At 49.9% G+C, this 21,914-nt stretch overlaps 1 protein-coding gene across 2 annotated transcripts in view; it reads left to right on the top strand.

Annotated features, from left to right (window-relative positions):
- Window positions 1-21,914, top strand: part of LOC144752052 (phosphatidylinositol 3,4,5-trisphosphate 5-phosphatase 2-like) — a 598,959-nt gene that overhangs the window by 313,493 nt on the left and 263,552 nt on the right. For both annotated transcript variants that reach the window (XM_078640002.1, XM_078640003.1), the window contains exons 8-11: window positions 3,610-3,696; window positions 6,763-6,876; window positions 9,465-9,579; window positions 18,486-18,592. In XM_078640002.1, coding sequence (XP_078496128.1) covers window positions 3,610-3,696; window positions 6,763-6,876; window positions 9,465-9,579; window positions 18,486-18,592 — 423 coding nt within the window. The remainder of the gene's footprint in view (window positions 1-3,609; window positions 3,697-6,762; window positions 6,877-9,464; window positions 9,580-18,485; window positions 18,593-21,914) is intronic.

The following is a 21,914-nucleotide window of genomic DNA, read 5'->3' as shown; positions in this document are numbered from 1 at the left end:
TATATCAGATCCATGTTTCATTAAAAATAATGGAGCCGATACCATGTTTCGAATAAAGCTCATAAGTGGGAGTTCCAACCGGAGAAATTGGACAAGAGTCCTCCAGCCGGGAATCCCTATTACAGTCAAAACAGCAAAACTTCCTAAACTTACTAAGCCCAGTCATTTCGTAACGGACTGGACTGTTCACAAACTTCAAGGGGGTTAAGGCAATGATCACAGCACAAACGTACTTACCCCTTGGCTTCGACTAGTGCAAAAGTCGAATAACAAAAACAATACAAAAAGGTGGGCGCGACCCACGAATACTTAACTAAGTGTTTTCTCACGCCAACAGAGGTCCGTCTAACGTCTCGCGATACCAATCATCACCAGAGGGCCAAGGCAGGGCGGAAGTCAGGGCAGCAGTCGTCAGCAGCCGTCGGAAAGGAGTAGCCGCGCTGCAAAAGACCTTCGGTCCACTTAGACATACAGGGGTCGCTTGACGTGGTTCGCGAATCCTCCAGAATTTTCTTGCGAGGCTCCTCACGACCCTCGGGCTGAACCGCTACCACTGTAGCCGCCCACAAATTGGGCGCCAGTTGGAGAACCGGGCCTTATGGGCCGAGCGGCGCAGGGCACGCCTAAAATCTCCGCCTTCACCTGCCTTGTCAGACAGAGACACGAGACACTCTGTTAGGCGTAGAAAATCGGATTTATTAGCTGCAGCTAAGCACAGTTATCCAAGAAGTACAACGGTATATTCTTAGGAGACTGCCACTTAATTCCGTGGCGCACAATATTTTATAGCACACATATTTACAATGACTACTCCCAATACATACAAAGCTGACAAATAGGAAGAGTTTGAAAACAAGCTATCAAGTATCTTGAATACGCCCTTCTTTCAGACCCCGTGTTCACTCCTCCCCTCAAGTTAATCAGTGTTAGTGCCCACAATTCAATTTACAGGTGGTAGGACGTGTTCGTATGCCTCAAAGGATAGTTGTGTAATAGGAGAATACAAGAAGAGAATAGCGAAGGCCAGTCAAATAAGATAAAGTAAGAAAAGAATGGTGGGACCCAAACAGTCAACTAATACAAGGATCAATCAGTCTAGACATGGATTAACAAACTCGGCCAGCCCCTGACATCGGTTTCGTAAACAAGGACAAGGGGTTACTTTTTAACAGAAGAGACGCATAGCAGCTGGACAAGCAAAAACACTCCGTTCGCCGTGCTGCCTGGGTGAGGGCAACACAAAATGGCGACGGACACAAAATGGCGGCTAAATACGTAATGAAGTCGAAAACCACAGAACCTCACCCGTTTGACGAAACACATGTTGGCTGGGCGTTGTTTGGATTAGAGAAAAACAAGAAAAATACAAGAACTTTTTCTCGTTCTTGATGCGATTTTCTCTACTTGATGTAACTTGACATGTATAATTGCGCGTGTGCGTAGGATAAGAATCACTAAAGTAACAAGTGTGTGCTTTTGGAAAATAAAAATTATAAAAATGTCTCCCCTACATCCCACCAGAACTGAATGGGCCAGCAGTAATAGCGTAAACATAGCAGGACTGTACCATGGAAGTGTTGTCTACCTGAGACTACCAGAGAACTCCCTCAGGAAGCTACTCCTGATGCATAATGCCGCTGCTTGACATGGTCCAAGGGGAGAGGCCACATCACCCCCACTCTCAGATCACCCACCGGCTTCCAACATAGATATGAGGGCAGTTCCAAGCACTGGTCACCATGCCTAAGACCATTCATAGCTCCTCACCTCCTTTTCTGGTTTTTAAATTTCAGCTCTATTCACCTAGTCGTGCTCTCCTTCAGTCGGTTCATCTTCTGTTGGGAATATCCAAAAGCAAATCAATCCCTTTTGTGGAGAGAGCCTTCTGGGCCGCTGAAGAGAGGGAGTGTGCAATGCTCGCTCTCCTTGTGGGTAGGAGTAGCTGCAGACCAGTCTTTTTAACCAATACATTTGAGAGCTATGTGCTCCATTTTTTATTCCCCCAGGTTGTGTTGTTATGTTACTTTATGTTATATTATGTCGATTTGTATAGCGCACTAATCATCCGTGTGGTATCCAGTCGCTTGAGCGGGTGTGTAGGCGTGTGGATCCCATAGAGTTCTACGGAGAGTCAGGTCTTCAGGTTTTTGTGGAACTGCAGAAGTGAGCTCTGCAAGAAGCTGCTGACCTGGCTCTTCGAATATCGCCATCTTCACTAGCGTCAAGAAGCCCTTGGGCAGTCTAGCGCTTTACAAATACTGGTAGCGGAACATAACTAGACCTTGAGTTTAGCAACTGAAGCATTCTGGGAACTGTAATTCTCATTCACAATAAAAACAATTGAACAAAATACTTGGATTCCAGTGAGTAGTAAAAGGAAAATCCAGAAGTGGAAATGGACCCAGTGCCATGTCATCTCTCTCCTTCTTAGCTCGTACACGCAGGCGCCTTCACCCAATCCCAGGTGCCACCTTCCATTCATCCTCCCTACCTTTCTCCTTCTTTCTTCATCCCTTTTTAGTATTCATCCTTCTTTTTTCTTCCCTCATTGCATTTCCTTTCTCTTTCGTGCTATTTGCCATTCTCGCTTTGTCCTTTTTCCCTGTTTTCATCATTTCTCTATCCTCTTTGTTGCCCTTAGTTCATCTGGCAGCGCTTAGCTCACACCCTGTATTCTGTTGCGGTGTTATTCGTCAGCTGCACACATGGGAGGACTGCACAGAACAAACTGGTGTCCGAGGGCCAGATGTGTGACGCCGAAAATAGCGCCTCGCAAATTGTGAGTTTTTTGCGACTTGCAATTTGTGAGGCGCTATTTTGGATGTACAACAGTGTGTAGCACACTGTTATCGATTCCCAATGGGGTCGCAAATAGAGCGGCTCATGAATATTAATGAGCCTCTCGCAACTTGCAACCCCATTGGGATTGGCAGGCCCTCACAGGTATGGTGGCCTTCTGAGCTCAGCAGACCACCATGTCTGGGACTGCTTTTAAATATAGCATTTTTTTTAATGTAGCCCGTTTTCCTTAAAAAAGGGAAAAAAAAGAAATGTTTTCTTTTTATTTTGTAAGGTCAGGCAGTGGTCCCTGGGACCACTGCCTGCCCTTACAAAATATTTTACCCTTCTTTTGCAAAGGTGACCCCTTCCCTTTTGCGAGCCCATTACCACCCTCTTGAAGAGGGCGGTGATTTGCGAGTGTTTTGCGACCGCAAAACATTTGTACATGGGGTTGCACTTGCTATTAGGAAGGGAACACCCCTATCTAATAGCAACTTGCAATTCCAAAATAGTGAGTCGCAAATAAATTGCACCTCGCTATTTTGGAATGGGACATACCCCTATTGGTTTTTGCATGCACAAACGGGTTCGCAAACCCGTTTGCGCATGCAAAAACTGTCGTACATCTGTCCCCTAGTGTCTCTGGGACAGGGTGCACTTTTCATGTGAAATAGTCTTTTCATACTTGTAGTGGTCACATAAGCTATGTGTGGGGGATTGAAGTGAGAACATTGAAGTCCAGTGTTTCTAGAAACCTTCTGAGTATGTTGTTGAAATTTCCTCCATTCTGCACCTTCCACTCATCACTTACTCTCTGGCTTTGCTTAGGCTTCCTGTGACCTGGACCCAGACCTGGAGCAGCTCATCGGTAAAATCTCCACCCTGAGCAGCCAGCTGTCCTCGCTCGAGAAGAAGGTAGGTCCCTGCCTGCATCACCACCCCTCTGGAGGAGCAGAACTCACACCTTACATCACTAGATGCACAAATCTCCATTTCATGCCCAGCCAGTCAGGAACAGCCAGCAGGCCTGATTCTATACCTGAGAAAGTACCGCAGACCCGCCTTTCCCTAAACTCAAGACAGAACTGAGTCCACCACATAAAAAAGTGCAATGCAAGCAGAGATATTCTTAAATCCATAGAAGCTTGAAGAATGATGTCTACACAAACACATATTCTACTCACTTCTTTTTGACATATTTTGTAAACATTGTGTAGAGTCTGCAAAAGTTTATTAACTAAATATGCTGCATGTGTTTGGAGGAATGCGGTCCAGAATCAGGGAAATAGAAAAGAGGGGAGATTCAATATTTAATTATCAACATCAGACCCCTTACGCTGCTGTGACTGTTCCTGAGTCCAAAGGGATGCTCGTTGCAAAAATATACGCAGACAGGATTCCCAGGTACCAAATAATTATTAATCGTAGAATCACCTGAAATTACATTTTGTGTTTCCCTGCGGATGCCCCCTCAGAGCCTTTGAGAGGGGCCCCCAACACAGACCTGCTTTTTTTTCAGCAGGCACCTTGGTTCTAGCCCTGGCTAAATTGTTGACCTCGGAGCCCGTACACCTGCCCCGGGTTGCAGAACTTGATGACTAATCTACCTACATCTAGAAAGTAGACTGTTTACGACTCCAGATGGGATGTACGTTGTTACAACGCATGCATTTACAACGCATGCCTTTACAACGCAGTTTTTTCAACGCAAGTCGTTACAACGAAATACGTTGGGGGGGGGGGTGCTGGATAGTAAATAGTTTAATTTACTATTCCAACTCCAGTCCCCGTGGATAGTAGGGAAGGTGTTGGATAGTAAATTAAACTATTACCAATCCTAGAGCGCCCCCCAGTGCAATTTGTTGTAATGACTTGCGCTGAAAAACCTGCGTTGTAAAGGCACTGCGTGGTAAACGTTGCGTCGTAAAGGATATTTCCCCTCCAGATGAATCATGACCCACTATGCCATAGGTCCTGAAGACTAATCTTCCTGCATTTTAGGAGTAGGCTGCTTACAACGGTGAACTGCAGAACTTTACCTATTTCTTAGACGTAGACTGTTTACTATTCCCAAATGAACACGGCACACTATCTCACAGGACATGTACACTAGTCTTCTTGCATCATAGACGTAGACTGTTTATGACTGTGTATCGCTGGACTTTAGAACGAATCTACCTGCATCTTAGCAGTAGAATGTTTACGACTCTATAACAGGAGTTGGGGCCAGATGTAGGAAGCCAAATTGCGATTGCAAATGCTGAGATTTGCAGAATTTCGGCGTTTGTGATCGCAATTTGGCTGTGTGCAATGTAGGCAGGCAAATACCCTCTCGCAAAATAAGGAATCACAAAAATTGTGATTCCCTACTTTGCGCAAGCATTTAGAGAATCGCAATTTGCGATTCCCTAAATGCTATGTACTAGGCATCGCGAATTGCGATATTGCCTTAAGGAATCACAAACTACAACCAACTTCAAGTTGGTGGAAATGTTCAATTTCCTTTTAAAAAGCACTTTTTAACTTTTTTCAAAGTGCTATGTGGCACACAAACATGCCCTTAGGGCTTGTATTTGCGCCACATGTGCACACATGTACATTTCAGGGGTGCAACAGGGTGTCCTTTTGGAACCCTTGCCCCCTTGAAATTGTGCACGCAATTTGAGAGTACCTCATGGTTACTCGCAAATTGCGTGCGCAAATCACATTCATTCCTATGGGCCTCTTGGCTCATAGGAATGAATGGGAAGGTATTCCTTGATTGCGAATCTGAATTTGCGATTCGCAATTAAGGAATATTAAAGAATCGCAATTATTATTGCGATTCCTACATACATTCCATTTTGCGAGTCCTTAATAGTGATTCGGTAAAAATCGCTATTAAGGACCCGCAAAACTAACTTTACCTACATATGGCCCTAGTCATAAATATTCTACTGCTAAGATGCAGCTGGATTAGTAGCCAAGGGCCAGATGTACGAAATCGTGGAGTTGCGATGTCCTAATAGTGAATATTTGGATTCACTATTAGGAAATCACAAACTGTGTGTGCAACACTGTTTGTGATTACCAACTGGGTCGCACGCGCAAAGGAGCTGCCTCATCAATATTAATGAGGCGCATTGCAATTTGCGACCCATTGGGAATGGGCAATAACACAGGGATGGTGGCCTGCTGGGGACAGCAGACCATCATGTCTATGTTTGCTTTTAACTTAAGCAACTTTTTTTTAAATCCAGACTGTTTCCCTTAAAGGAAAACGGGATGTGTTTCAAAAAGAAAAATGAAACGTTTCTGTTTCACTTTCTAAGGGTTGGCAGTGGTGTCTGGGAGCACTGCCTGCTCTTAAAAACGTTTTTTTGCTACCATTCACAAAGGGGAAGGGGTCCCCTGGGGACCCCTTCCTGTTTGCGACTGGCTTACCACCTATTTGAAGTAGGTGGTAAACTGCAATTGTTTTCCGACCACATTCCAGTTGCAAAATAATCGTTTATCCTCCTGCGACACGTATTCGGAAGGGCCACCCTGGCACGCCCGTCCTAAGACTCGCAAACCCTATTTCGCGAGTCGGTAATAGGTTACTGACTTGCAAACAGTGTTGGTACATTCCAGGGAGACATGGCCACAAGTCAACGGAGGCACGCCTGAAGCCAAAAGAAAGACTTTTAAAAAACATTGTAATATTCAGGTCCCAATTTAGAGTGCTGAGGATTACAGGGGAGTAACGTTGTTATGCCCAGGGTCATCTGTAGGGCACCAACTAACTGTTACACACTGGTATCTTTTGCAGAGGACCTGTTCTTAAAAAAATATTTTTGCTTTATTTGTATAATCATCATAGCTGTACTACTTTAGGGAACAGCTGATGATAACTACATTAACAATCAGGTGGAGTTACATTTATAATTTATAATATGACATTATTGTTGAAGTCCTATGTTTTTGGAGACTTTGTAAGTCTCTCTGGTTCTCTTTCTTCAGGTTCTGACAGCGTTACAAGAAGCTGTCCTCAACGCGGCTTCAACAAATACCCCCGGGACGGGCTCCCCGGTGCACTCCCCGAACACCCCCAGCAGTGATGGCCACAAGTTTGAGGTGAGCAAAGCCCAGATGCAGACACAGGGGTTTACATGCATCTGTTTATTATCTCTGTCTAGTTGTTGGGATGCTGTGTGAATAAGAGCTAGATGCATTACACTAATAAAATAACACCCTGTAACCCAGTACCCAACTAACTAGTTGGCGTTTTACTGACCACCTGAGGATGGGTTGACCCCACTGGAGCTTTAACCTTTAGCCCCCTAGTTATATATATATTAACTTCTCTTTACTGGGTGCATTAACCCCCCTTGTTAACTCATTGACTAAGCATTTCCAAGAGTTATTATGTTTGTTTTCTCCAGAAATTAGTCTGTTTTCTGAATCAGATATGATAGAATATTATTTAGTGCTAAAACTGTCCTCTAGTGGCCCTTTCTACATACTAATAAGAGATCCCATCTTGGCCAGCAGATCTAGGACAGGCAACCATCCAAAAGATTCTGTAAAACACCCAGGAAATCTCTAATATGTGGACCTAACTTTGGAACCTCAGATAGACTTTTTAGTAAAACCTTCTACAAACACCCTAAAAATCCCAAGGCAGATTTTTCCCTACTGAGGCTTGCTCCAAAGAGTTGAAGCTGCAGGTACGCATGTGCACGCTCACCTAGATATATAACTATCGACCTCAAATTCCTCTGAAACAAATCACAACAGGTCCAAAACTAAAGGGCCTGAAACCCGGGGATCACCTTGTCCAGCTAGGTTGTCTATGCATTGGGTTCCAGTTTCACGCTGGATCACTACTAACGCACTGTGCATAACTCACTGAGCACACCAAGGAATGGACCAAGTTTCTTTTAGCATAAGTTCGACTCGCCGTGCTGGATGCAGACTCCGACGAAGCACGCGCTTGCAGTTTAGAGTTCATTACTCCACTCAAACTTCCTTGGAAGCCATTCTTTCTCTCTCCTGCTCTTCAAACTTTGGAACTCCAGACTATTCCACAAAATGTATATATTTAGGCGTTTTGTAAAGAGCACTGAGCATGCTCTAGAGTCTAGAATAAACATCTACAAAATGTCAATGAGACGACAGTGAAGCCTAGTCATTGGGCTAGTCACCGAGTCCAATGTCCTTCATTCGTGGCCTCTGATCTGATCGAAGTCTCTTGCTGCCGGGGTCCCTGGTTCTTCTAGGCTGGCAGAGAGATTCTTGGGGAGACCAGTGTGAGTGATGCTACAGTAATCCAGGCATGTCATGACCAGAGATCTAAAGATGGTATGGTGGACCCGGATCCAGCGGCGAGGGGTAGGCATGAAAAGAGCAGCTCAGGAACTCCCAACCTTGCGGTGGAAGATTTCACCTGAAGCTTTACCCGCTGGATACTGTTGCTAACTGTACATTACACTTTTTAGGTTTTGACAGCTTAACACAGACATACACATGGAAGAAGGGTAAAATAGGGACAACAAAATTGTTTCCCCCCCCCCAATTGTTTTCATTTACGATTTAGTTTTAATCTCACTGGTGTGTATTCTTAATACATTAGTGATCCACTGTAGACAGTTACTCAATAGATACTTACTAAATAGTATTCATAGGTCCTGACGAATCGCCTGTTAATGAACACTAGCGAGAAACATGTTGACCAGATATTAGCACCCTCTGGAAGGCCTTTGGAAACATAATATTCCAGACTCACCCTCCAGATTCTGATTTTAATTAGAGCAGCGGACCGCCAGAATAAATCATTCCTTGGTACCCCTAGCTTTATTTTAACCACCCACGATACGTCTACAATCCCTACTGGCCCCACACCCGCACTTCATCTAAACGGCTGTTGGAAAAAGATCTCCGCTAAAGAGCCCCTCTTTGAGGTGTCGCCCGTTGGGTATTGCACCGCCGACCCAACGAGGAGCAAGGATGAAGCATGACACCTGCAAAGGTGTGTGAGGGCATTAAATCCAACAAAATGGATTCCCAGGGGTAATGTCCTTTTACCCTGAGAACACTCACATCTCCTAACGCATATCTTTCCTCTCTAGGAACAGCTCAGCAACCTCTGTAGTAATTGCAGAGATCTAAAGAGTCACACTCTGTGACCGGTGTCAGATAGAGGCACAATTGTTTGGAGCAAGTAAAAGTTCAGAGTCAAGGAGTTTACACATGTTCCTTCACTTCTGAGCTGCTGGAAGAGGGGTTGCTAAGACCATGCGCCAGTCGAAGGATAGATAGTCAGACTTGTTCCCATGGCTAGAACCTAACTTTTGGCTAGGTCTATGCAGAGGACACTCATTCTGGAGAGCACATGGTACATTCAGGCTCAGACGTTGGTTGAGTTGTCTGATATGTTGTCTAGGTGGAATTTGATCTGTCATCTGGGCACATTCTGAAGGTATTTAGTAGTTGTGCTCAAGGGGTGTACGTAGATGTGGAGTCAGAGACACCAGAGAGATATTCCTCGGGTTGGGTCATAGGACGTGCCTTGTGTCAGCAATTCGGCCAAGCCGCGGACTCTCTGGTTACAGATCTAGAACTCTGAGTGTGCACCGGGCTGGTCCGGGCTCTCCCTCTCTTGGGCTTCTTCCCAGGTTCTCTGTGGAAACCCCAGGGTTGACCTTGTTCTTCTCTCACTGCAGGTCAGACTGGGTAAGACACAGAAGGGCACAGTGATGGTGGAGCTGGAGAAGGGGCAGGTGGCCATCTTCAAGAAAGGAATGGGATCCCCCGAAGAGACCATCACTCACGAGCAAAGTAAGAGAACAGGAGCTTGTTTACGTCAATGCGAACCGCCCTTGTGCAGTCAAGCCCCCTGATGCTGGCTTAAGAAGGATACTCTTCCCACTCTCCTGTATCTCTGCATCTCCCTGTGTGTCTTTGACGATGAATAAATACGAACCTTGGTGAACTCATGATACAGCCTATGGGCATCCGTTTCATGCAGTCTTAGAGCAGAGGACTCTCTACTATAATTTTGTTATTATCTTACCCCTTTATATTTCTTTTTCTGAACAGAAAATCCCTTTCTATGATCATACTGGAAAGAGTTCTTTTGTGCTTTACTGACCAAATAAAAAAGGGTGTGTGTTCGAAATTAAGTTCCACTCTACTAACACCTACACTGAATTATAAACTTTCAATAGAATCAAATAACTTAAACGATTTCATTTTCCATGGCCTTTGAGGCTGCTTAGTTTGTAATTTAACTATTTATATGCGCCTGAGAAGTTTTCAGAGACTCTGTGCCTCTACCGCCTCCCTTGTGGTTTGTTTATTAATGTTATTTAATGTCACAAGTTCACTTAAGAGGTAACAAATATTAAAAAGAAACAGATCCTAAAACCACAACACAGAAGTGACTAACAATGACGTTCAAGCTAAATATGCAAGGCCTTCTTTGTACCTGCGCCAGCCTGCGAAACCCTTGCGTCACCATGGATGCACCCTATTTACAATACAGCGCACCATGGCGCAAAGAATGACAGATGCGTCAAAAATTCGGACGCATCTGTCGGCGAAAAAGTCACACATTGCTGGAGTTGTGTCGCAAGCACAACGCAACTCCAGCAATGCATGTGGAGGCCTATACTTATTGTGCTGCGTCACTCCTTATGCCTGCTTCAAGCAGACGCAGGATTTTGATGCAGTGGCGTCCTAGAAGTGGCGCAGTAAAATCTTGTAGATTTTACTGCGTCACTTCTACGAGGCTTTCCCGCGTGGGAACACCTACCCTGCATACATTATACCTGGTGCAGGTACAATGTAACACAGGGCTTTACAGGGTGACGCATCTCTATAGATGCGTCACGTTGTAAATGGGTCGCAATGTGGTGCATTGTTTACGCCGCTGCTACGTCACAAAAAGGGATGTAACAGCGGCGCAAAAGTGTCACAAGGGGCTTGTAAATCTGCCCGGCAAGGTTTGTCCTGCATGCAGCACAGTTCAGTATGTGCTTAGATGCTGAGCACCAGTGAGCAAGTGACCTGCACCCAGTGGGCAAGTGACCTGCACCCAGTGGGCAAGAGACCTGCACCCAGTGGGTGACTGACCTGCACCCAGTGGGCGAGTGATCTGCACCCAGTGGGTGACTGACCTGCACCCAGTGGGCAAGTGACCTGCACCCAGTGGGCAAGTGACTGGCACCCAGTGGGCAAGTGACCTGCACCCAGTGGCCAAGTGACCTGCACCCAGTGGGCAAGTGACTGGCACCCAGTGGGCAAGTGACCTGCACCAGTAGGCAAGTGACCTGCACCCAGTGGGCAAGTGACCTGCACCCAGTGGGTGACTGACCTGCACCCAGTGGGCGAGTGACCTGCACCCAGTGGGCGAGTGACCTGCACCCAGTGGCCAAGTGACCTGCACCCAGTGGGCAAGTGACCTACACCCAGTGGCCAACTGACCTGCACCCAGTGGGCAAGTGACCTGCACCCAGTGGCCAAGTGACCTGCACCCAGTGGGCAAGTGACTGGCACCCAGTGGGCAAGTGATCTGCACCCAGTGGCTAAGTGACCTGCACCCAGTGGGCAAGTGACTGGCACCCAGTGGGCAAGTGACCTGCACCCAGTGGGCAAGTGACTGGCACCCAGTGGGCAAGTGACCTGCACCCAGTGGGCAAGTGACCTGCACCCAGTGGGCAAGTGACTGGCACCCAGTGGGCAAGTGACCTGCACCCAGTGGGCAAGTGACTGGCACCCAGTGGGCAAGTGACCTGCACCCAGTGGGCAAGTGACCTGCACCCAGTGGGCAAGTGACTGGCACCCAGTGGGCAAGTGACCTGCACCCAGTGGGCAAGTGACTGGCACCCAGTGGGCAAGTGACCTGCACCCAGTGGCCAATTGACCTGCATCCAGTGGCCAAGTGACCTGCACCCAGTGGGTGACTGACCTGCACCCAGTGGGCAAGTGACCTGCACCCAGTGGGCGAGTGACCTGCACCCAGTGGGCGAGTGACCTGCACCCAGTGGGCGAGTGACCTACACCCAGTGGGCAAGTGACCTGCACCCAGTGGCCAAGTGACCTGCACCCAGTGGGCAAGTGACCTGCACCCAGTGGCCAAGTGACCTGCACCCAGTGGGCAAGTGACTGGCACCCAGTGGGCAAGTGACCTGCACCCAGTAGGCAAGTGACCTGCACCCAGTGGGCAAGTGACCTGCACCCAGTGGGTGACCGACCTGCACCCAGTGGACGAGTGACCTGCACCCAGTGGCCAAGTGACCTGCACCCAGTGGGCAAGTGACCTGCACCCAGTGGCCAACTGACCTGCACCCAGTGGGCAAGTGACCTGCACCCAGTGGGCAAGTGACCTGCACCCAGTGGCCAAGTGACCTGCACCCAGTGGCCAAGTGACCTGCACCCAGTGGGCAAGTGACCTGCACCCAGTGGGCAAGTGACTGGCACCCAGTGGGCAAGTGATCTGCCCCCAGTGGCTAAGTGACTGGCACCCAGTGGGCAAGTGACCTGCACCCAGTGGCCAATTGACCTGATTCCAGTGGCCAAGTGACCTGCATCCAGTGGCCAAGTGACCTGCAGCCAGTGGCCAAGTGACCTGCACCCAGTGGGTGACTGACCTGCACCCAGTGGGTGACTGACCTGCACCCAGTGGGCGAGTGACCTACACCCAGTGGGAAAGTGACCTGCACCCAGTGGCCAAGTGACCTGCACCCAGTGGGCAAGTGACCTGCACCCAGTGGCCAAGTGACCTGCACCCAGTGGCCAAGTGACCTGCACCCAGAGGGCAAGTGACCTGCACCCAGTGGCCAAGTGACCTGCACCCAGTGGGCAAGTGACCTGCAACCAGTGGCCAAGTGACCTGCACCCAGTGACCAAGTGACCTGCACCCAGTGGGCAAGTTACCTCCACCCAGTGGGCAAGTGACCTGCACCCAGTGGCCAAGTGACCTGCATCCAGTGGGCAAGTGACCTGCATCCAGTGGGCAAGTGACCTGCACCCAGTGGGCAAGTGACCTGCACCCAGTGGGCAAGTGACCTCCAGCCAGTGACCAAGTGACCTCCAGCCAGTGGGCAAGTGACCTGCACCCAGTGGGCAAGTGACCTGCACCCAGTGGCCAAGTGACCTGCATCCAGTGGGCAAGTGACCTGCACCCAGTGGGCGAGTGATCTGCACCCAGTGGCCAAGTGACCTCCAGCCAGTGGCCAAGTGACCTGCACCCAGTGGGCGAGTGATCTGCACCCAGTGGGCGAGTGATCTGCACCCAGTGGGCAAGTGACCTCCACCCAGTGGGCAAGTGACCTGCACCCAGTGGGCAAGTGACCTCCACCCAGTGGGCAAGTGACCTGCACCCAGTGGGCGAGTGATCTGCACCCAGTGGGCGAGTGATCTGCACCCAGTGGGCAAGTGACCTGCACCCAGTGGACAAGTGACCTGCACCCAGTGGGCAAGTGACCTGCACCCAGTGGGCAAGTGACCTGCACCCAGTGGGCAAGTGACCTGCACCCAGTGGGCAAGTGACCTGCACCCAGTGGCCAAGTGACCTGCACCCAGTGGGCAAGTGACCGGCACCCAGTGGGCAAGTGATCTGCACCCAGTGGCCAAGTGACCTGCACCCAGTGGGCAAGTGACTGGCACCCAGTGGCCAAGTGACCTGCACCCAGTGTCCAAGTGACCTGCACCCAGTGGGCAAGTGACCTGCACCCAGTGGGCAAGTGACCTGCACCCAGTGGCCAAGTGACCTGCACCCAGTGGCCAAGTGACCTGTACCCAGTGGCCAAGTGACCTGCACCCAGTGGGCAAGTGACTGGCACCCAGTGGGCAAGTGACCTGCACCCAGTGGCCAATTGACCTGCATCCAGTGGCCAAGTGACCTCCACCCAGTGGGCAAGTGACCTGCACCCAGAGGGCAAGTGACCTACACCCAGTGGCCAAGTGACCTACACCCAGTGGCCAAGTGACCAGCACCCAGTGGGCAAGTGACCTGCACCCAGTGGCCAAGTGACCTCCAGCCAGTGGCCAAGTGACCTCCAGCCAGTGGGCAAGTGACCTGCACCCAGTGGGCGAGTGATCTGCACCCAGTGGCCAAGTGACCTCCAGCCAGTGGCCAAGTGACCTGCACCCAGTGGGCGAGTGACCTGCACCCAGTGGGCAAGTGACCTGCACCCAGTGGGCAAGTGACCTCCACCCAGTGGGCAAGTGACCTGCACCCAGTGGGCAAGTGACCTGCACCCAGTGGGCGAGTGATCTGCACCCAGTGGGCAAGTGACCTGCACCCAGTGGGCAAGTGACCTGCACCCAGTTGGCAAGTGACCTGCACCCAGTGGGCAAGTGACCTGCACCCAGTGGGCAAGTGACCTGCACCCAGTTGGCAAGTGACCTGCACCCAGTGGGCAAGTGACCTCTACCCAGTGGGCAAGTGACCTGCACCCAGTGGGCAAGTGACCTGCATCCAGTAGGAGAGTGACCTGCACCCAGTAGGGGAGTGACCTGCACCCAGTAGGGGAGTGACCTGCACCCCAGGACCTGTGCCTGAGAACACAGGTTCTTTGGGACACAGGTGAGTAGTCTCTGGGAAGATCTGTCAGTATCCCACTCAGTTACAAAATCACAGTAAATATTCCATCAAAGGAGTAAAGGTCCTTTGAAAGCAGCATAACGGGCACCATTTAGAACCTGATGGAACAAGAAAAATGCCCTAAATCAGCAGTGCTCTCACCCCTTCATACGCACAGCTCCTCTGAGTGTTTTGGAAGTAGGGGTACCACCAGGTTTACAACGGCAGAGCCTTAGCAGTGTCTGCCTTGGAGACATTTGCCCAGCGGCTATTCGCCACTAGCCACTAACGTCATAGTGTCAAAAGCCCCATTCAATCTTGCGCTGGTCTTCCCTTCCTGCGCCAATTATTCCTGTCCGAATGCCCCACGTGAACCATAACTTGGGCAGAAAAAGAAGAAAAATGTTCTGGAAGATCACGGAGAAAACTCCATATGCATCAGGAACATTTCTTTATTGATCTACAGGAAGAAACCCTGACTTCTGGAGTTTGTTTCTGCTGAACAAAAACAGGCAAGGTGGGCTGCCACAACATGGTGGCCATCCAGGCATACATTATTGACCCTGCCACAACATGGTGGTCATCCAGGCATACATTATTGACCCTGCCACAACATGGTAGCCATCCAGGCATACATTATTGCCCCTGCCACAACATGGTAGCCATCCAGGTATACATTATTACCCCTGCCACAACATGGTAGCCATCCAGGCATACATTATTGCTCCGGCCACAACATGGCGGCCAACCAGGCATACATTATTGCTCCGGCCACAACATGGCGGCCAACCAGGCATACATTATTGCTCCGGCCACAACATGGCGGCCAACCAGGCATACATTATTGACCCTGCCACAACATGGTAGCCATCCAGGCATACATTATTGCCCCTGCCACAACATGGTAGCCATCCAGGTATACATTATTACCCCTGCCACAACATGGTAGCCATCCAGGCATACATTATTGCTCCGGCCACAACATGGCGGCCAACCAGGCATACATTATTGCTCCGGCCACAACATGGCGGCCAACCAGGCATACATTATTGCTCCGGCCACAACATGGCGGCCAACCAGGCATACATTATTGACTCTGCCACAACAATGGGGCCATCCAGGCATACATTATTGCTCCGGCCACAACATGGCGGCCAACCAGGCATACATTATTGCCCCTGCCACAACATGGTGGCCATCCAGGCATACATTATTGACTCTGCCACAACATGGTGGCCATCCAGGCATACATTATTGCTCCGGCCACAACATGGCGGCCAACCAGGCATACATTATTGCCCCTGCCACAACATGGTGGCCATCCAGGCATACATTATTGCACCTGCCACAATCTGTCGCCCATCCAGGCATACATTATTGCCCCTGCCACAACATGGTAGCCATCCAGGCATACATTGTTGCCCTTGCCACAACATGGGGCCATCCAGGCATACATGATTGCCCTTGCCACAACATGGTGGCCATCCAGGCATACATTATTGTCCCTGCCACAACATGGTAGCCATCCAGGCATACATCATTGCCCTTGCCAGAACATAGGGGCCATCCAGGAATACATTATTTCCCTTGCTACAACATGGGAGCCATCCAGGAATACAATATTGCCCCTGCCACAGCATGGTGGCCATCCAGGCATACATTATTGCCCCTGCCACAACATTGTGGCCATCCAGGCATACATTATTACCCCTGCCACGACATGTTGGCCATCCAGGAATACTTTATTGCCCTTGCCACGACATGGTGGCCATCAGGCATACAAAATTGCCCCTGCCACGACATGTTGGCCATCCAGGCATACATTATTGCCCCTGCCACGACATGGTGGCCATCCAGGCATACTTTATTGCCCCTGCCACGACATGGTGGCCATCCAGGCATACTTTATTGCCCCTGCCACAACATTGTGGCCATCCAGGCATACATTATTGCCCCTGCCACAACATGGGGGCCATCCAGGCATACATTATTGCCCCTGCCACGACATGGTGGCCATCCCGGCATACTTTATTGCCCCCGCCACAACATGGCGGCCATCCAGGCATACATTATTGCCCCTGCCACAACATGGGGGCCATCCAGGCATACATTATTGCCCCTGCCACGACATGGTGGCCATCCCGGCATACTTTATTGCCCCCGCCACAACATGGCGGCCATCCAGGCATACATTATTGCCCCTGCCACAACATGGTGGCCATCCAGGCATACATTATTGCCCAGAGTGTTAACACTGCTTTGGGAGGAGCACGTTTGCCAAACAATACCTGCCCAGCCTGCTGGGACCTCTAAATTCAGCAGCAAAACATGTGTTATTCCAAAGTTGCTTCCAGCTACGACACGCCAGATGATGTGCTTACTTCTACAATGTAAAGGCAAACTCATTAAACATATTCCCCCATTAAAAACAGTAAAGATAGCTGTCTAGTGGCAATCGTGCGTACCAGGAGTAAGTCTGGAGTACTCGTTCCATACTCCTGGACCCGTATTATATATAAGGCACACTGTTCATGATTGGCCACCGTTCACCTTTAGACAAGTGCGCCGGGCGCAACATGAACAATGCGCTGGATTACCATGGATGATCGGCCCTCTGGGCAGCCGTGAACGCGGACCGTCCCTGGAGGCAGCGCATTCAGCGAAACACGGAGCGGCTGCTTTAATCTGTTGCTCTGTGCTTCACTGTGCAGGTGGCACCCACCTGCACTTTAGAGAGGGAACAGAGATCCCATTGCAGGTGGGTGCACCCACTAGCAGGGGGATGTTTGTGGGGTCCATGGTACCCCTTTGTCTAACTGTCTACCACTTTTTTGTGGCTCACTCTCAGTGCGCCTCCTGATGACGTCTTTGCTTTTGTGCCCACGCGCATAATGTGGCGCAGGCATAAAGGCAAAGTGATTCCCTCATTTGCATCAGGCTACACCCCCATGCGGATGTAAGACAGCACAACGCATGCTTTTACCACGCATGCTGTTACAACACAGTTTTTACAACGCATGCTTTTACAATGCATAGCGCTTTGGGGTGCTGGATAGTGAATAGTTTAATTTACTATTCCAGCTCCAGTCCCCGTGAATAGTAGGGAAGGTGTTGGATAGTAAATGAAATCCATTCCCTATCCTAGAGCGCCCGCCAGCGCAATGCGTTGTAACGACATGTGGTGTAATAGTTGCGTCGTAAAGGCACTGTGTGGTAAAAATTGTGTTGTAAAGGATGTCCCCCCCCCCCCCATGCGAGTGCGGGATTGCCCTCTCGAGGTAGCACTGGCGTCAGCGCTATCAGTGTAACAGAAGGGGGTGCACAAGCGTCTGCGGCCCTTTCTGTATTATCAAAGTGAGCTGGAGGCGTTGAAAGTGGGCACGCACGCCTGTTGCGCCCCCAGTGTCCTTTCTGTAGAACGGCCCCTGGAACGCTGAAGTGCGTCATGAGTACCACAAGGGTAAGTCACACCTACTCACAGCAAAATCTTTGTGAATCAGGCCCTCAGTCTAAAGGCCATTGTAAATTGATACTTGTATAGCGCACTACTCACCCGCAAGGGTCTCAAGGCGCTTGTACGAATACCGCTGTGGAACCCATCCTGGCTTTCCCTGTGAGGTGTCCACTCCTGGGCACCCCCAAGGTGGAGGCCAGGCATCCTTAGCGTTGTGGGGGCCGTTGTGGAGATTAAGCAAGCTATTGCCCAGAGTTGCAGAGTGGGACTCCATGATTGGAATAGGCACCGAGGCGAGAATTATCAGGTCCGTGGAATGTTTGAGCTAAAAGACCCGCCGAGGCGGGGAATTGAACCCTGGTCCCGGGTTAGACCTCTGCATCAGGGTCTGCCGCTCGTACCATTGAGCCACACTTCTCCACTGAATCAGTGGGAGAATAGACCGAGCCTTCCCTTGTTTTAAAAAGAGAGGTGGTGGCTACTAACAGGCTGTGGATTTCACTAGCCTTCCTTCTTATTCTTTGAATCAACTCCCCAAAATGCAAGTGCCTAGAAGGTATGGTTGACATTGTGCACTATAGAAAACCTCACTCATTTTTAGTCATCTCGCTTGCTGTCTGGCTGTCGTCTGTAGAACTGTCATGCGCATGGTTTCTTCCATGAAGGTACAACTAACTGGTCATGTGTTGATTTCCCTTGTAGTTCTGCAGTTGATTAAGTTCCAGAGTGAGCAGAGCAGGGTGAAGCTTGTGTATGGCCGCGAGCCGCAGAAGAGCCTGACCCGAGACTTCTTCTTCCAGAACGCCAAGGTAAGTGAGTCGTTTTATGGGCACACTTGGTCCAGTCCTGCTTCAAGGGCCTGATCACAAGTGCCTTATTGATGGTCATCCCTGTTTACGCAGGGATCACAATTATAAGTGGTGCCATATTGATCACACGCAATACTTGGTGCGATAAAGTTCTCTCTTCCCTGTCGCGAAGCACTTTGAGGCACTACAGTTATAGCAAGAATCAGCATTTATATTATTAAGAACAACAAGCAATGTAACACCCATAGCTCCATATGTAACTGCTCTCAAAACAATCAAACCCAAACTTTCATCGTGAAGTAATACAATTGTGTTTCTATAAAGGAAAGGTAAAACTGTAACAATATCAGACAACTACTTAACATCTTGCAAATAAGTTTTCCTAAAAAAATCAGAGGGGGAAACTCTTAGCTTAGTAAAAGACATTTGACAGTATTAACTGGAATTGCTTACTCTTGGCCCTGCGTCAAAAGAACTTTGGAGACCAGTTCTGTGATACCATGATGGCTCTTACTCTGGTTCCACTTCTGTAAACAGAACATTGATGGACAGAATGCAGAACAATGTCATACATTCACCCCAGTACAGAGATCTGGCCCTAAATCCATCACTTTTTTGCTGCCCATGCCATTCCAGTTTGGACCCAGCCATATGCAAATCAGTCTTGACCCTGCTCCTTATGGGAATAGTCCAGACCGAACTGCCAGGTGCTTCCTGGACTGGAATCAAGCATCCTAGGACCGGTTTCTGGCTATCAGCCTTCTTCAGCCAGGATAGCTTGACTCCAGTGGCATGGAGAACACGGGACCCACGTCTGGGCATACTGGTCCCACTCTGGGTGACAAATCCAAAAACAACAATTGATGGACAAAATGCAGAACAATGCCATACATTCACCCCAGTACAGAGATCTGGGCCCAAATCATTCCTTTTTTGCTCCCCATGCCATTCCATTTTGGAACCAGCTGTATGCAAATTCGTCTTGACCCTGTGCCCCATGGGAACAGACCAGCCCGAACTTCAGGGTGGGTTTAAAGTGGAATGACATGGAGAGTAAAAAACCGATGGATTTAGGCCCAGATCTCTGTACTGGGGTGAATGTACGACATTGTCCTGCATTCTGTCCATCAATGGTTCTTTTTGCACAGGTTCCACTTCTGCATCTTGTGTATACGAGGAAAAATCCAACTCAATGACACTAAGGCACAAATCTATACTATTCTTCATTGTTGTATCAGCACGGAAGCCCTTGGCAGCTAAAATCTGGGGTAATGATAATATTAAAGTTTCCCAAGGAGGCAAGGTAAACTGTGAACTTATGCTATTCACTGATGAGACACTGCTATCACTAGGCTAACCCTAGGCTACCCCAGTGCTTAATTTGAGCCTATGGGTTCCGGTGCTGGGTACTGGCACTTAATTGTCAACACCGGCACTTAAAACAGTCTGCCACAAGTTGGCGCTGTTTGCCTAATTCAGAGATGACCACAACAACAATAGAGTATTAATTCAATACACATTAACAATAACTAACACCTGCCTCCCAAGCCATTCCTATAACTTTGAGTGCCTGGAATAATCTGACCTGTCACACTTGTAGGAGTGTGGTGGCTATCAGATGTGTTGATGTTGTCATTGGCAGCGCTGGCGGGGGCAAGCTGCAGTGACCTCCTGACCAGGGCCCTGGCACTTATGCTTTTTACAAAGTAAGCACTGGCTGCCCTGGACTGTCAGTTCCAAAACTATCAAATAAGATTGAAGCCTTTGAATCTTTTACAGGATATACCATCAGTTGGTCTACGTCAGTGGTCTTAACACTCTTAGTAGAAACTGAGAGGGATTATTTTGAAGCCTGGCCTTTCATTTGGTCAACAGATCACCCTAAGTATTTAGGAACTGTCTTCGGACCTACCTGTAAGTGGTCCTAGGTGGATTTACTCTAAATTTGAGAAATAGTGTACTTCCTTGCTTTCTGGGGCTAGACAAAAATCCAAAACATAACACAGGAGGGTTTAGTTTTACAGACATTATAAAAGTACAAAGACATAGCTCAAGCCTTAGAGAAAGGGGTATGGATGGCAGTGGCAAAGTCCGTTCCCAATGAGGGAAGTTTTCTAAGGACCAGTGGCCGTGTGGGTGCTGACCGAGCTGCCACCAGGGGTATCTGTAGGGGGGCACGGACAACAAGGCCGCCATAATCAAGTGGCCAAACCCTGTGGGCTATCCAACCTTGCTCAAGGGGGAAGGGAGTCATTCCACAGCCTCTCACCTAGGTTGGTCCAGTACCCATCCCAGTCTTGGCAGTCTGATATTTACAGAGACATTTCAGCTCTTCCCTGTGCGGGACTTTACTTGGGCACGCGAAGAGGCGTGGCCGCGTATGCCTGACCATAAGCAAGGGGGGTGGCTGCTTATGCCTGACAACAGGCAAGGAGCTCAGCTGTGGTGCCAGGCCATGGGTGAGGAAGGCGTGGCCACGTATGCCTGACCATGGGCAAGGGAGGTGTAGCCATGGTGACAGGCCATGGGCGAGGAGGCGTGGCCGCGTACGCCTGACCATGGGCTAGGGAGGTGTGGCCGCGGTGACAGGCCATGGGTGAAGAGGTGTGGCCGCTCATGCCTGACCATGGGCGAGGGAGGCGTGGCTGTATATGCCTGACCATGGCAAGGGTGGCGTGGCCCCGGTGCCAGGCCTTGGGGGAGGAGATGTGGCCGCGTAAGCCTGACCATGGGCAGGTGTGGCCGCGGTGACAGGCCATGGGTGAGGAGGCGTGGCCACGTACGCTTGACCATGAGCGAGGAAGGTGTGGCCGCGTACGCCTGACCCCGGCTAGGGAGGCATGGCCGTGGTGTCACGCCATGGGTTAGGAGGCGTGGCTGCGTACGCCCAACCATGGGTGGGGGAGGTGTGGCTAGGTATGCCTGACCATGGGCAAGGGAGGTGTTGCTGCGGTGCCAGGCATTGGAACAGCAGGCGTGGCCACGGTACCAGTCCATGGCAAGGAAGGCGTGGCCACGGTACCAGGCCATGGGTGAGGAGGTGTGCCCGCGGTGCCAGGCTATGGGTAAGGGAGGCATGGGCGCTTTCCATCGCAAACTAATAGCCCTTTCAGTTAGGAGGAGACACCAGTGGACGAATCCGGTGGCGGATCTGCTGCGTTGGAGTCGTGTGAATAAGCCCAGGGTGGGCGCGTCCCCAGATGGCAGACAAGGCAGGACCGCACAAGCTGCAGGAGCCCAAAGCCAGGCAGTAATGGCAGCTCCAGAGCACATGACATCAATCCGCGCAGTAAATGAACAGTGTGGACAGGGGGCCGCAGCA

Source organism: Lissotriton helveticus, chromosome 4_2 (assembly GCF_964261635.1).
Source record: "Lissotriton helveticus chromosome 4_2, aLisHel1.1, whole genome shotgun sequence".
Lineage (NCBI taxonomy): Eukaryota > Metazoa > Chordata > Amphibia > Caudata > Salamandridae > Lissotriton > Lissotriton helveticus.
This window is presented reverse-complemented; position numbering and strand designations above follow the sequence as displayed.